The following is a 16337-nucleotide window of genomic DNA, read 5'->3' on the forward strand; positions in this document are numbered from 1 at the left end:
GCAGTCGTCGACTGAGCCGTATTTTCGAGAGTAGAGAGTCAGGAATTGAGCCCTTGCACGACCCCTTCGAGAGAGGCCAAGCGAAGGTTCGTCTGAACATTCGCGTTTTCCAGAGCGGTAACACGCTGGTCGAAACTCTGGAAAGTACTTGTAATCCATGTGTAGAGAGCATGCGTGAATGGAATTTGAACATTACCATGCGCGTCGTCACGCTGCACATCTGAGCCGGAGGAATCCATGGCAAAGTGCGTGAAAAACTGGAAGTCTCACGTGAAACCGGGCCTTTTCTGCACTTTTCGTTCGCGAGAAGTTGGAGTTCGAGGAGCTCTACGCGTCGGCGTGAGCGTCTGAAGGCGAGCAGGTGATGGCGAAAGCGCAGGATCGCGAGCAGGTGGGAGAGAGCAGACTTGAGAGAGGAGCAGGAGAGCCAAAATTGAGTTCTCTGTGAGTTTCTGCAAGTCTCTGTGAGTTTTAATAAATGACAGGTTTCATACCCTTTTTAAAAAAAGCCAAAGTGTCCTAGGCACCCTTAATAAAAAAGGGTCAATTGATTAAAAAAAATGTGGCGTTGAAACTCAACTCAAGGCCAAAATCTGCCAGCGTAAAAAAAAATCAGCGAAGGCTGCAGGTATTGCCGACGCGTGGAGAGAGGGTGAGCGCGAGTGCAATGGGAGGCTTGCGAACGCTTGTGTCCCACACGCGACAATCTTTAAAAAAATCCACGCTGGTTCCATGCTAGAACCCCACGCTGCCTCCTCCCTCCACTTCAGAAAAACCAGCAGCATTGTACTTACAGGAGAGAGGTACTCTCTCTCTCTCTCTCTCTCTCTCTCTCTCTCTCTCTCTCTCTCTCTCTCTCTCTCTCTGTGTGTGTGTGTGTGTGCAGCAGTACACAGAGAGAGTTTGGTAAAGGATGCTGAATTTTATGCCCAATGAGCAAATTAAACAGCAATGGAATGATTTTCATCGAAAACCACATGAAAAAATCAGCAAACCTTGTATGCTACTGCAATAAAACACAAGAAGTCAGTAAAATTGCTGATTTTAAACACTCCCGCCAATTAAAAACACTGATTCTCATTCAAAATCTGTAAAGTAAGCATTAAATTTCACCTGTACACATGCTCATGAGAAGAAAATAATCAATTAAGCAGTTATTTCATCAAAACTTGCATAAAACAGATTTTATCCGATTGAACCAGTCCATAGGTGTGCACACAGTCCATTCCGTAGCCAAGCCGGCTCTGATACCATGAAACGAACGAGGGGAGTGGACCTCCCGGCTACACGGACCTCCTACAAACACGCATTGAACGAACCACCCGACCATAGCCACCATCCGGCAGCTCCCCGGTGCTGGGGCCAACGTCCGAGAACGTAGGCGTGCACCTGTAAGACCGAGCGTCCCATACCGCCTGGCCTCACCTCCTCGAGGTGACCTCGCGCACTCCTAGCCTCGCGGGCTAACCACTGGCACTCTGCCAGTGGGGGTCGATAACTACGAATGAGGCCTTGGCCTCCCTTTTATAATAATGGCCGGCCACACTGGCCGTGTTCACACTACGTCCGCTCGCACACTGGACACCCATCCCGACGGCATCTGGGCTAGATCCCCTCTCCTATGAGCAAGACATAACAGAGGGCTGCATGCAGGCCAACACACACTTTCCGAAAGCCTCATCCAAGAGGGGGCGCCCAAAAGTGAGGCAAAAGGCTGAATTTTAATTTAGTGTGCTACACAGTGTGTGTGAGTAGTGGGTGCAGGTGATCACAGCTTTAATGGAAAGCTTTCCTTCATTCTTGTCTCATGCAGCGTGATGATCTGCTCTCGCACATCTCTCTCTCCCTTTTGCACATCTGGTAATGCCCCACTAGTAGGGCTTCTCAGATGACCATGTACAATTCTGGGGTTTCTATGCGCGTTTGCCAAGGCAAGAGCCTTCTTTCTTTTCCCTAATTGGCCAAAAAACTACCACGCATAATTTTATGCACATTGCACCTTTTGTTTACTCTGCAGCAAACGGAGGATATGCAGCACACACACCCCAAAAATTCAAAAATTCAATGAATATGTGGCGGCTCATCATGCCAAAAGATGTACTCTTTTGTTGAAGTGGAAGTCGGACTAGTATGCTTTAGTATTAATTTAAGGGTTGTCCACTTACGTCGAACGGAACGTCTTGTCCGTCCCGTCCTGTCCCGTCCGATCAAAAAAATCTGACCGTTGCCGAACTTTTTGACCGTTTTGAGTTGGCGGATTTTGTAGCGCCTAACGCTGGCAGTTTTTGAACGTTGGGGGCGTTGGAGCCTTGGGGCATCATAAGCCCTTATGCATGATGCCAATGTGCCATCAAGCCTCTCTCTCTCTCTCTCTCTCCCCCCAAACATCCACACACACACACACACACACACACACACAAAGCCACATGGGCCATGGCCATGGCACATGAAATTTGAATTTTGAATCATGCTCTCTCTTTAACCCTCTTCTCCCTTTCTCCTCAAAACCTATATAAGGTTGCCCACCCTCTCTTCTTCTCCATATCTCCCTCAAGATCTCTCATTCATCTCCTTCCCTACTCAAGCTCCCTCAATCTCTCTCCATTCATCAAGGGCCAAGGCTTCAAGCTTTGGCACTCCATCAAGGCTTCAAGCTCCCTTCATCTCCTTCAAGCTCTCCATTGTTCCTTCAAGCTCCCTTCATCTCCTTCAAGCTCTCCATTATTCCTTAAGCTCCCTTCATCTCCATCCATCTCCTTCAAGCTCTCCATTATTCTAAAGTTCTCCGATCACTCCCCATCCCTCAAGCTCTCCATAATGCCGCCCGCTCTTCGTGAAGCCTTCAACAAGCATTGCCGCTACTTTGAAAGGGTGAAGAGTAAGCAAAATGTTTGCAAATGGTATTGCAAATATTGCCCCAAGACCATGACCTCAAGCGCCACCCGCCTTATCATCCACTTGACCAAGATGGGAGGGCAAGCGGGCCCTTGTCTGAATATCCCCGACGACATTCTCCAAGAGTGCAAAGCAAAGTATCTCCCCTTGAAGACGCGCAAGGGGGTTGCAAAGGCATCGGAGGAGGTGGTCCCGCCAGACCATGATGTCTCCGATTCGGGAGAGGATGCTTCTCCATCAATGTCCGTTGCATCCGGCGCCGCTACCATGGCCTCCACCGACGGTGGTAGCATCTCAAAGAAGAGCAAAAGAAATCATGGTGGGCCGCCTCCAAAGCAAGCTACTCTTGCACAAACTGTGGGTGGAACTTCCGGTCCATTGTCTTTCCTCAAAGAGAGGCAACGACAAGCGGAGATAGAGATTGCACGCACCATCATTGAGTGCAAACTCTCTTTTCATATTCTTCGCACGGATCGTTGGAAACGCATGGTGAAGGCTATTGCCGCGGTTGGTCCATGTGAGGGGTGGATGGGAGTGTCATACCATGACATGCGCACCAAGAAGCTTGATGAAGAGAGGGCACGAATCGACAAGTCTCTTGACCCCGTGCGTGCCGGATGGGAAAAGTATGGTTGCTCTATTCTCACCGATGGATGGAGTGACCGCAAGAAGAGGGGAATCATTAATATCCTTGTCTCATGCCCTCTTGGCACCTACTTCTTGCGAGCGGTTGATGCGGGAGCAAGGGGGAAAAAGGTCACGGGTGCCTTCATTTACCGCCACATCCGTCAACCCATAAAAGAGGTAAAATGTTTTATTCCACTCTCAAGTATCTACTATTTTCAATTTTGTCTTTTGCCTCGGCTCTTCTCACTTTCCCTTCTTCTCCATATGTAGATCAGTCCAAGCAACGTCATTCAAGTAATCACCGACAATGCCTCCAATTGTGCTTCCATGGCCAAAAATGTCACGTGACACATCCCAACCCTATGTGTCCGTGGACAAGCTACACCACAGCAAGGTTCAGTCAGTCCGATCAAGTTAGATTAGCAGTGATCTGGCACTTTTGTGAGTCTATTCGTAGACCGTGCATGCCCAGTCACTTAGCATAGATGCATATCCTCCGGCTGCACACAGCATGATCATCGCAATTCCCATCAGAATCCATTAGCATCAGTTAGGGGAATTTTCCAGTGCATTTAGCCTATTTTCCTATTTATTGGTTATTTTCACTTATTATTTTTAAGTGACTTTCCAACAAAAGTAGGTAGGGCAATTTTGCTAAGTTAATATATAAGCAAACCCAAGTTAGCACTTTTTGGCAGAAGAGGCAGCAGGAGCTTCCCGCTCAACAGGCAACTTCTCAACAGTACCCCCCCGCAGTGGACCCTCGCCATACCTCCCATCCCATTGGCGTTTTTCCACAGCATCAGCACCGCCTTGAAGCTTCCACCTTCTGGCGCATTGTTCCCCCTTGCATGATCGCCCACTTCAGCCAGCGTTTACATTTGCAGAAAAGCTCCATTTTCAGCCAGCGTTTTTCATGCAAAAACGCCAGCAAGTCCTCAGCCTTCCCAACATTTTTCAGCCCCATCACTAACAAGCAGATCCACAGTTTCAGCATTGAAGAAACGCAGATTTCAGCCATTGCAGAAAACGCAGATTTCAGCCCTTTACAAACGCAGATTCTTAGCCGAGGAACAGTAGCAGATCAGCCCCCATTCAGTTGCAGATGATCCCCCAAGTTTAGCACAAGAAAACGCAGCCAAAACAATCATTTTCAACCACCAAAACAGTCCCCGAATTTAGCGATTAGAAGCCTACAGATTTCAGCCGTCGAGTCGTCGTCATCATCACCGTCGTCGTCATCGGCATAATCCAATTTGCATCAGTCCATTGCATAAGCATTGTACACCTTTGTGCAATCAAAGAATAGACCACTCTCGCCGACGAGAGTGGGGCCTTCGGAGGAGGGTTTTACAAACCTCTCGGTGTCGTGTCTCTTCTCTCTCCTTCTCTCAGTCTCATTCACTTGCACGCACAATATCTACTCACTTTGTTCGTGACTACAGCACTCTCCATAAGACGGAAAGCTCTCTTTCCCTAAGAACTAAAAGGAACCTTGAGCAATAAAGATCACTAATCTTGAAAAAGTACAACATTCATTCCGCTGCACCTTACATTGGTATCAGAGCCTTGGGAGTGTTCTGCATTACTCAAGGAGAGAACCACAAGAATTTTTTTGCTTGTTGCGATTGCACGAACCCAAGTTTACTTGGGCGTGGCGATTCCTAATCGTGTTTTGTTGAAGAGTGACAGGAATCCCAAGAAAGAAGGGCTTGTCCAGCCTCCCCTTGTGTCTCTTTTCACTCATTGAGAGCGGACCGTGCACTTAGCAGCCGGCCAATCGACGTGAGGTGGGAAAAAGCAACCTTGGTGTGAGCGCAAGGCCGCCAAGGGATGCGCCCGCAGAAAGGAGTAGAACTCGGGTGAAGAGAAGATCCTTCTCCAACGCGATTTGCAAGCGAAAGAACCCCTCAAGAACCCAAGATTCTCACGAATCAAGGACCTCAAGAACCTCAAGACCCTCAAGAACCCAAGTTCCTCGCGAGCTTAAGACCCCAGGACCATAGTGCATGGTCGTCACCCGAAGCGGCATGGATACTTCGCATTCAGGTGATGAGCATGAGAGAGGCGACGAAGGATTCTCCCCACCAGGAGATTTTTCCAACCCTCCCCCTTCGCCATCTACGCCAGACCCTATGGAGGCAATGATGAAGCAGATGATGGCCATGATAGATAGACAGGAAGACAAGCGCCTTGCTTTAGAACGCGAGCGCATTGCTCTTGCCGCAAAACAAGAAGAAAATAGCCTTGCTCAGGACCGTGAGCGCGACGACAGAATTGCAAGAATGGCCACAGATCAAGCAGCCAAGGACCGCGAGCGCGACGAAAGGAACGCAAGATTTGCCGCACAACAAGAAGAAAATCGACTTGCTCTCGAACACGAGCGCGCTGAACGAAAAGCAAAAAAGGAGGCCAAGCGTGAAGCTCAAAGGGAGCTTCGAAATCAAGAATTTATTGCCCAAATCTTAGCCTCGAAGACCGAACCACCCAAAGATCGTGGGAGTTCGTCAAGTGGCGCAAGCCACGATGCGGATTCACACAATCCAGTTACAAAGAAGTTGACTTTCAGTAAGTACGATGGTAAGATGGATGCTACTGTTATTCATTCTTGGTTGCATCAATTTAATGCTTATTTTGCGACAACTAAGAAAACAGGCAATAGCAAAGTTTTGACAACAGCTATGTACCTTGCCGGTGATGCCATAAATTGATATCAGGCATGGCAACAGGCACAGCTAGCCGCGCACCTAGAGGCAGCCGACGATTCACGCCCCTCTTTTAGTTGGGCTGATTTCCAAGACAAGCTCAAGGTGCGGTTTATGCCACCTCAGTACCTTGCACGATTGAAGGACGATTGACGAGCTCTCAAGCAAAACGGTATGCCGGTTATGTCTTTCTCTAATCGTGTTTTGCAGCTTGGCACTCAATTACGCAAATAGGATGCGAAGCGCAAGGAGGCATTTCTTTACGGATTGGACGAGTATATCAAGTATGATGTCGAGGTACTCGATCCAATCGATCTCAACAAAGCGGTAGCAATTGCTCTCGCCCACGAGATGAAGCACAACAAAGGAAAGCGTAAGGAGAACAAGACTTCCACAAGTACCTCGCAGACTTCTCAGAACCCGCAGAACGGTAAGAATGGTAAGAATGATAACTCTTCTAACCAATCTTCCAACAGTATCTCATCAAAGAATTCTTCCAATGAATCTAAGGGTAAGGCTAACACACCTGCTAAACCTAAGCTTACTCCATATGAAAAAGTAGCACAAGGAATTGTAGGAGGATACATCACTTCGGAAGAACAAAGCACTTATTCTAAAGAAGGTCGTTGTTCAATGAATGATAACACGATTGTGCCCAAAGTTTCTCAGGACCCTCCCATTGATGATTCTCTCATTAAATGTTATGGTCGCACGTCGGGGCACCGTTTTGTCATATTGTTTGACCCAGGTAGTATGCATGATGTGGTCAGCCCCTCTCTTGTTGAGAGAGCCCGCCTCGAAGTTAGTCCGAGATCTCCTATCAAGGTCTCTGGCTTTCGTCCTGGTATGGACGCTCTCATCACGAAGGAGTGCCTTGATGTATTGTTTGCAATTCAATAGACTGCCTTCACTAGAAGATTTGTTGTTTCTCCTCTCTCAGGATGTGATATGATTTTAGGCATGAAATGGTTTCATGAAATAAACCCTCTCGTTGATTGGGAGGCTAGCACTTTAACTCTCAATGCCAAAAGTGATTCTCCTACTGTCTTACATGGAGTGGACACTGCTCCTTCTCCATCTCTCATTGCTAATATGCAGGACAAGGTTGAAAGGATTCGAGATAAGGAGACTCTCTTAGTCTCTTATTCTCCACAGCATGACACACAGGATTTGCATGATTATGAGAAGCATGATGATTTGAATGATAATGATTTGCAAGATGATGGATGGAAAAGACAAACATGATGAATTGCATGAAGATGATGTGATGGTTCACAAGGATGATGTGTTAGTGGATGCTTTTCCTAGCGAAGCTAACCTCATTGTAGATTCGATCAATCACAAAGATCCGATCTTGGCTTTCGAGTCGAGGTCCACAGATCCCCCACACGAAGATTCAATAGATCCCGAAGAAGCGATCTTGGCTCTCGAGCCTTGGTCCAAAGAACCATCACAAGAAGTATTATGTGTTCGCATGATTGATACGCATGCATTGTTCGAGTGTTTCATTCGTGAAGGTTTCCTGTATTTTAGTCAACATCGTTATGTGATCCCTTTTACTAGGCATGACATATTGTATGTTGAGCACGTTTCTCTCATGGATGAGCACAAATGTATGCGGATTTTTCGTGAAAAGCTGAAAAGTATGTATGTAAGGAAGTCACATTCTATGTCTCTTCCTTGGCATGACACAGTTGTAGACAGCGCACATGATAGTATGAGCACCAAGCATGGGCATTTCCATTGTGATTTGCCACAGTTGATTGACTTCGATCATACAGAAAAGATTCGAGCGCATTGTTTGCATGTGTTTGATGAACAGGTTGTCACTCCATCTCTTTGTTCATCTACATTGCATGCACAGTCTTTAGAGAAGACAAGATTTTTATCCTTCACTTTACATGGAATGGGTATGTTCATGGTTTTGTGTTGGAGATGGTTTCAGGATTTTAAGCCATGGAGATTCTTGAAGATGTAAGAAGCACGACTCTAGATGAAGTTGAAGCAAGAAAGGAGATTCTGAAGACTTTATGTCGCTTTTGGCGCGGCCCAAAGAAGCAAGTGTTGTAGACCTTTATGAAGTTCAAGTACCGCACGACCCACACATCAGAGTGGGCCGGCGAAGAGTCCCTTCCAGGATTCCGGATACTGTTGGCGATCTCCCTCGACGCCATACAGTTCGGTACCAGTACCTCACTTTGAAAAGGAGGGGATGTCACGTGACACATCCCAACCCTATGTGTCCGTGGACAAGCTACACCACAGCAGGGTTCAGTTAGTCCGATCAAGTTAGATTAGCAGTGATCTGGCACTTTTGTGAGTCTATTCGTAGACCGTGCATGCCCAGTCACTTAGCATAGATGCATATCCTCCGGTTGCACACAGCATGATCATCGCAATTCCCATCAGAATCCATTAGCATCAGTTAGGGGAATTTTCCAGTGCATTTAGCCTATTTTCCTATTTATTGGTTATTTTCACTTATTATTTTAAGTGACTTTCCAACAAAAGTAGGTAGAGCAATTTTGCTAAGTTAATATATAAGCAAACCCAAGTTAGCACTTTCTGGCAGAAGAGGCAGCAGGAGCTTCCCGCTCAATAGGCAACTTCTCAACAGTACCTCCCCGCAATGGACCCTCGCCATACCTCCCATCCCATTGGCGTTTTTCCACAGCATCAGCACCGCCTTGAAGCTTCCGCCTTGAAGCTTCCACCTTCTGGCGCATTGTTCCCCCTTGCATGATCGCCCTACAGTGCCACTTCAGCCAGCGTTTTCATTTGCAGAAAAGCTCCACTTTCAGCCAGCGTTTTTCATGCAAAAACGCCAGCAAGACCTCAGCCTTCCCGGCGTTTTTCAGCCCCATCACTAACGCCAACAGATCCACAGTTTCAGCATTGAAGAAACGCAGATTTCAGCCATTGCAGAAAACGCAGATTTCAGCCCTTTACAAACGCAGATTCTTAGCCGAGGAACAGTAGCAGATCAGCCCCCATTCAGTTGCAGATGATCCCCCAAGTTTAGCCCAAGAAAACGCAGCCAAAACAGTCATTTTCAGCCACCAAAACAGTCCCCGAATTTAACGATTAGAAGCCTACAGATTTCAGCCGTCGAGTCGTCGTCGTCGTCATCGGCATAGTCCAACTTGCATCAGTCCATTGCATACGAATTGTACACCTTTGTGCAATCAAAGAATAGACCACTCTCGCCGACAAGAGTGGGGCCTTCGGAGGAGGGTTTTACAAACCTCTTGGTGTCGTATCTCTTCTCTCTTCTTCTCTCAGTCTCATTCACTTGCACGCACAATATCCACTCACTTAAGGTGTACAATGCGTATGCAATAGACTGATGCAAGTTGGACTATGCCGATGACGACGACGGTGATGATGACGACGACTCGACGGCTGAAATCTGTAGGCTTCTAATCGCTAAATTTGGGGACTGTTTTGGTGGCTAAAATGACTGTTTTGGCTGCGTTTTCTTGGGCTAAACTTGGGGGATCATCTGCAACTGCTACTGTTCCTTGGCTAAGAATCTGCGTTTGTAAAGGGCTGAAATCTGCGTTTTCTGCAATGGCTGAAATCTGTGTTTCTTCAATGCTGAAACTGTGGATCTGCTGGCGTTAGTGATGGGGCTGAAAAACGCTGGGAAGGCTGAGGACTTGCTAGCGTTTTTACATGAAAAACGTTGGCTGAAAGTGGAGCTTTTCTGCAAATGAAAACGCTGGTTGAAGTGGCACTATAGGGCGATCATGCAAGGGGGAACAATGCGCCAAAAGGTGGAAGCTTCAAGGCGGTACTGATGCTATGGAAAAACGCCAATGGGATGGGAGGTATGGCGAGGGTCCACTACGGGGGGGTACTGCTGAGAAGTTGACTGTTGAGCGGGAAGCTCTTGCTACCTCTTCTGCCAGAAAGTGCTAACTTGGGTTTGCTTATATATTAACTTAGCAAAATTGCTCTACCTACTTTTGTTGGAAAGTCACTTAAAAAGAATAAGTGAAAATAACCAATAAATAGGAAAATACGCTAAATGCACTGGAAAATTCCCCTAACAGATGCTAATGGATTCTGATGGGAATTCCGATGATCATGCTGTGTGCAACCGGAGGATATGCATCTATGCTAAGTGGCTGGGCATGCACGGTCTACGAATAGACTCACAAAAGTGCCAGATCACTGTTAATCTAACTTGATCGGACTGACTGAACCCTGCTGTGGTGTAGCTTGTCCACGGACACATAGGGTTGGGATGTATCATGTGCCAAAAAAGCTAGAGGCGGAGTATCCACACATAGTATGGACTCCATGTGCATCTCATTGCATTGACCTCCTCTTGGAGGACATTGGCGACCTACCTTGGGTGAAGGACATTCTATCCCAATCCCTCTCCATCGTCAACTTCATCAACAAAAAGGTGAGAGTACTTGCGATATATCGCACTTACTCCGGCTTGGAGTTGAAGAAGCCTTCCGCAACACGCTTTGCCGGTATGTGGCTCCTCCTTGAGCGCCTCTATGATGTGCAAACCAACTTGCAAAAGACAATGGTCTCGGATGAGTTCAAAGCGTGGATTGAAGAAGAGACCCAATCATCCCAACAAGATACAAAGGCCATCCAACGGCTTTGCTTGAAGGAGGAGTTTTGGCAAGAGGTCAAGGGTCTTGTCATGGTGGTATTGCCATTGTATAAGGTGCTTCGGATGACCGACATGGAAGGGTTTACCATAGGTCTCCTTTACCACTTCATGGAGGAGGCTTACAAGGAGATTGAGAGATCCACCATTCTTGATGGAGCACCCGATGGTTCATGGTAAACATTTCACCTTATGATTTATGTACATTGTAATTTGTCTTTTTCCATCTACGGTTCTACCCTTCCATGCTTATCTTTCTCTCTCTCGTTGTAGTGATGTGTTGGAGGACTCTCCAAAGAGAGATGACATTCTCTTCCTTGTTAAAAAGCGGTGGGATTGGATGAAGCGACCAATCCATGGCTTTGCCGCCCTCTTGCATCCGGCTTTCAAAAAGCCATCCATCTTTGCGGATCAAGCACTTCAAGAGGAGCGCGACAAGTACCTTCCAAAGATACTCAATGAAGAATACCATGGAGAGTTTCTCCAAGAGTTCATCAACTATGGAGACCAAAGAGGCACGGCATTCGCTTCCTCGGTGTGTTGGAAGAGGGATTCGTTAGTGAAGCCTCTTTTTTGGTGGGAATGTTTTGGCTATCAATTGCCTCACCTTCAAAGGGTGGCATTGAGGGTTCTTGGACAGGTATATCATATATATTATACATAATACCATACCATAAATTATAAATTTATAATCTCAATCATGTCATCATTTGACATTCATGTGACATAAATCACCTCTCAATTCTCACAATTCAAATCTTATGCCTCTCTTCTATCATCTATGTGCTCTAGGATTACTCATCGGGTGCATGTGAGCGGAATTGGTCGGCGTATTCTCTTATACACACCAAGATCCGCAACAAGCTTTCTACGAACCAATTGGAGCAGCTTATCTATTGTCGCTCCAATTTACGCATGTTGCGGTCCATGCATGAGATGCCAATGGCTAGGTAGGTAATTGAGTTGGCTACATCATACTCTTTATTTATGCTTTCACATGTATGATGTATGATGTATCATGTGCTCATATTTTTGGCATGCCAAATTGCTAACTCCATTTATCTTCCTGCATGTTGTAAATGACAAATAGGTGAATGTAGATGAATGCAAGCTCTCCATTGAGACTCTTAAGAGTCTCAACAAAGATCGCGATCCAGAGGAGGAGCAAATATTTCGAGACCTCTACTTGGAGTTGGAGGAGATTGATCGTTGTGTCTCTCGCACACAGTCCCGCAAGAAGGTGGTTGTGCGAGCTTTGGCAACTACAGGTAGAGGAGCTTCCACTCCGGTTGCTCGTGGGAGTGGAAGAGCGTCGGCACAGACACCCAGGACCTATGTGCGGCGAGGCTCGGGTAGCGGATCTACTATGGCGGACACCACTTTGGGGAATGTGTCCATTTCTAGGCCTGCGGATCCTAGAGAGCCAGAGTTTGATGATGAGGGCAACATCCTTAGTGAGGGAGATTATGGTCTTGCATCTAGTGCATCTGATGCAAGTAGTGATGAGGATGATGCAGCTACCTCTAGCTCAAGCTCGGACCACAACTCCGGTGATGAGAGCAATATGAGCACTTAGAACTCTCTCTTTATGCTTTAAAGTTTGCACCCATGGGCCGTGAGACTATGAGTTGTGTCACTACTTTTTTGTACTACTTTTTTTCACTTGTATCTCTCGAGCCTCGACTCTCTACTTATGTAATGAATTATGAAATCAAATGCAATCATGATCTTCTTTTTTTGAACATTGCCGTTTCCAATGTCCATGGCCAAATCTTTAATGTTCTTACTTGTAAGACATCTCCTTTAAGTTGTAAGTACTTAATACTAAGTAGTTACATTACTAAGGTCTATGTCACGACTCATAATAGACTAAAGGCTCTAAAAGATATATGATTTTTTTTTTTTGCATCGTACGTTACTTCAACGTACGTCTAATTTTTTTTAGTTCGATTAGTACCGCACGTCTTCGTACGTGTAACCATCGCACATGACCGTACGTGTCAACTATGGGACTCTTAAAACACTTGATGTGAATCGTGATAAGCTAATAATGGATAATTGATTGTTGTGCAGTGAACCTTTGAAGTACAAATGGTCAAGTCAATGGTAGCGAATTTATATAGATGTTATGTTAACTGTTGTAAGTTTTCAATATAGGTTACAACTAACATTTCTTTACAGTATACTATCTTGCATGTTTATTTATATTCGAGTTTCCCGTTTCCCCTTTTCCTCCCGGGCTCGAAACTCTGTTTCACTTGTTCCCGAGCCATTTCCATTTCCCCGTTTCGGAAACCCCTGGCAACTATGTGTTGTGCATTTTTCATCATCTTGTATAGTGTTCTTTGTCATGTGTAGCACTCCCTTGTGGCATAGACATAACTTTTGGTGGCTCATCATAGCCCCACCACTCCGCACCTAAAGGGCTTGCACTGGTTCTCTCCTTGGTAGATGGCATTGGTGTGGGCATGGCCTCCTTTACCATACACCAAGCTTTGAAAGTCCACATAGATGAAGTTTTGCAAGAGACCTCGTCTCTCATGCAAGAGGGACATTCCTTACACTTGTCTAGGGGAGGTGCAAAGTAGCCCAAGAGAGCCTGATAGACAGTTTCACATCCAATCGTACTGCATCCGCTGGCTCTGTGCATGACCATTGTTGGAGTGAAAATTTTCTACTCAAGCAGATACTGCAACAGATAACTTCTTGGTGAGAACAGGCATACAAAGTCGTGGCTATCATTCAAGAAATTACCTATGGGCACTTCTCATAGAGCGTCTTGTACCAAAAAACTTAATCTCCCTCTCAACAAAGCCTCATCAAAGCCAAATAAAGAGTTTGTAAGACTTGATGACGCATATCTAAGAGTCTAAACATGTGTGTGGGTACAACAACAAGAGCCAAAGAGAGCATACCTTCTACTGTATAGCTCTCTCGCGACGCAGAACAACAGCAAGCTGTATCAGCTTGCCTGAAAGCGCGGGGCTGCATTAACGTCGTTGGAGGCCCGCTAGCGTCGCAGTTGAGCACCAAGGGAGACGCTGTGCTAGTAATTGCTTGATCTATATACTATAATAAAGGGAAAATTACCAAAATACGATGAAATTCCCAAAATGCCCCTCGTATTTTCAAAATTCCCAATCTGCCCACAAAATACACCTAAAATTTCCCAAAATACCCTTAAATAATTTGAAAATTCCCAAAATACCCCAACTCCTAAATTAAGCAAATTGGAGAGAAAATCGTTCATATGCATTCAAGCTTTCGACACACAATGAAGGCAAGTCAAATCTCGCTACATATAAAGCAAAATCGCAAGGAAATTGCGGTCTGGCTTTCTAAATCCCCACTATAATCAGAAAGAAAATCCCCGCTATAATCGGAAAGAAAATCCCTCACATGCTGAGAGTAATGCATTCAAGCTTTTGACACACAATGAAGGCAAGTCAAATCTCCGCTACATATAGAGCAAAATCGCAAGGAAAATGTGGTATGGCTTTCTAATACAAAATGAAGCCAAATCCCCGCTATAATCGAAAAGAAAATCCCTCACATGCTGAGAGTAATGCATTTAGCTTTCGACACAAAATGAAGGCAAGTCAAATTTTCGCTACATATAGAGCAAATCGCAAGGAAAATGTGGTATGGCTTTCTAATACAAAATGAAGCCAAATCCCCACTATAATCAAAAAGAAAATCCCTCACATGCATTCTCTACTTCCAACACAAAATGAAGCCAAATCCCAACTACATATTCAGTCTACAATTGGAGCTTTGCAAGAACGCTCATTGTGGCCAAGACCACCACAACGTGAGCATGTGAAAATATGCTTTTCCTTGAAGCGATCCTCAATTCTAATACGAAGTTTTTTAGGACACCTAGGTGGCCTACGTGTGGCAAGTGGTTTCAATTGATCACTAGCATCTTCACTTGCATCCACAATTGGACTTATGACACCACTATAAGTGTTACAATAGGCCTGCAAAAGCATATGCCTTATGCACATACGATTGAACACACTCTCTCTTGAAGAGAATAGCTACAATAGCATGAGCACATGGAATTTCAAATGTTTGCCACTTATTACATGAGCATGACCTTGTACATACATCAACCACACATGTTTTTGTACTTGTCAAGATCTCAAAAACCATATCACTAGAGGGAAAGATTCAGTATTGTCGAGCACTATTTCCAACCTCACGCAAATTCTTCTCTACGTTTGCAACCAATGCAAAGTGTGCTCTATCTCTCAAAGACGCACATGCCTTCTTTCCCTCCATTCCACGTGCATAGAACCAAGCTGTTAGTTGGCGACGAATGATATCAAGCATAGATATGATAGGCTTATCTCTAGCCTCAAGCAACCATGCATTCAATGACTTAGCAATGTTGGATGTAAGATGCCCATAACGCTTTCCTTTAAAGTGTGTCGTCACCCAATAAGATGGGGGTGACGTGGTCAATAAGTAGTCCGTCGTGGTAGGACTTATAACTCTCATCCCTTGGATAGCTGTGTCGTAGTTTCTCATAGTGTTAGCATAAGCTGCTACCCAAAACAACCGAATAAATTCTCCGTTGTTGCATTTCTTCTTGAGATTAGCATCCAAATGGCGCATACAATATGCATGCTCACATCCTAGAAAGAAAAGCTCCACAACTGGGAGAAGACTTTTTTGCTTGTCTCACACAAAAGTAACCGCATTGACACTCACCATACAATCATGTACATTACTACACCAAATGCTATCTGAAACAAGGCCCCCATAGCATCAATCCCTGTGGCTGTCAACAAAGCACCAAGATATTTGCTTGTCAGGAATGTGCCATCCAACCCAATAAAGTGACGACAATGCGTGAAACCAGTGATGCATGCTCCAAACGCAAGAAACATTCGAAACAAACGACCTTTAGTGGTTTTCTGTAAATGGGCCACAGTGCTTGGATTGCTAGCCACAAGCTTGTCGCAATAAGACTGAAGCTTTCCATAAGATTTTGCATGATCACCATGAATAATACCCAAAGAAAGTTGCTTCGCCTTCCGAGCAACCTTGTACGAAATTGACACTCCAGCTTCTCGGCGCGAGACAGATTTGTACATGCAATTTCATAGGAAAGCGAAGAGGGTGAAGGCGTAGGTAGGCCGCCAATTGTCCTATTGCTAGATCTATGTGTAACATTGGTGCAACAAGATGAGGTGGGAGGCAAACTAGGCACATGCAAGGAGGTAGAGAGTGGAAGTAGGCTTGTAGGCGATGGCTTGTAGAAGGCGTGCGCGGGTGAAGAGGGGAGAGAATATTCTCTACTATTGGACTTTTAAAAATAGTTACAAGTAAGGGGTACCAATTTTTAGAAATAATTTTTAAGAAGAATCAAAAGAAATTCCTTTTGAAACAGAAGAAGAAGAAGAAATTTCACTAATTGCCACAATTAGAAAGGGAGACAGTTTTTTGCACGGCAACATATCTTTCACTCT

The 16337-nt window shown here is 45.4% G+C and overlaps 1 protein-coding gene across 1 annotated transcript; it reads left to right on the plus strand.

Moving 5' to 3' along the window:
- The first annotated feature begins 11442 nt into the window (after positions 1-11442).
- On the plus strand, positions 11443-12526 carry LOC147443663 (uncharacterized). Its single transcript, XM_086527709.1, has 3 exons — positions 11443-11500; positions 11653-11671; positions 12265-12526. Exons 1-3 carry the CDS (start codon positions 11443-11445, stop codon positions 12434-12436), a joined length of 249 nt encoding a protein of 82 aa, XP_086383835.1. The 3' UTR covers positions 12437-12526.
- The last annotated feature ends 3811 nt before the right edge of the window (positions 12527-16337 follow it).

Source organism: Adiantum capillus-veneris, chromosome 13, assembly GCF_014529385.1.
Source record: "Adiantum capillus-veneris isolate H3 chromosome 13, ASM1452938v2, whole genome shotgun sequence".
In the NCBI taxonomy this organism is placed as follows: Eukaryota; Viridiplantae; Streptophyta; class Polypodiopsida; order Polypodiales; family Pteridaceae; genus Adiantum; species Adiantum capillus-veneris.

What these genes read in the sequence shown, in the direction of transcription:
- LOC147443663 (XM_086527709.1), top strand. Translation starts at nt 11,443, where the DNA reads ATGTTTTGGCTATCAATTGCCTCACCTTCAAAGGGTGGCATTGAGGGT.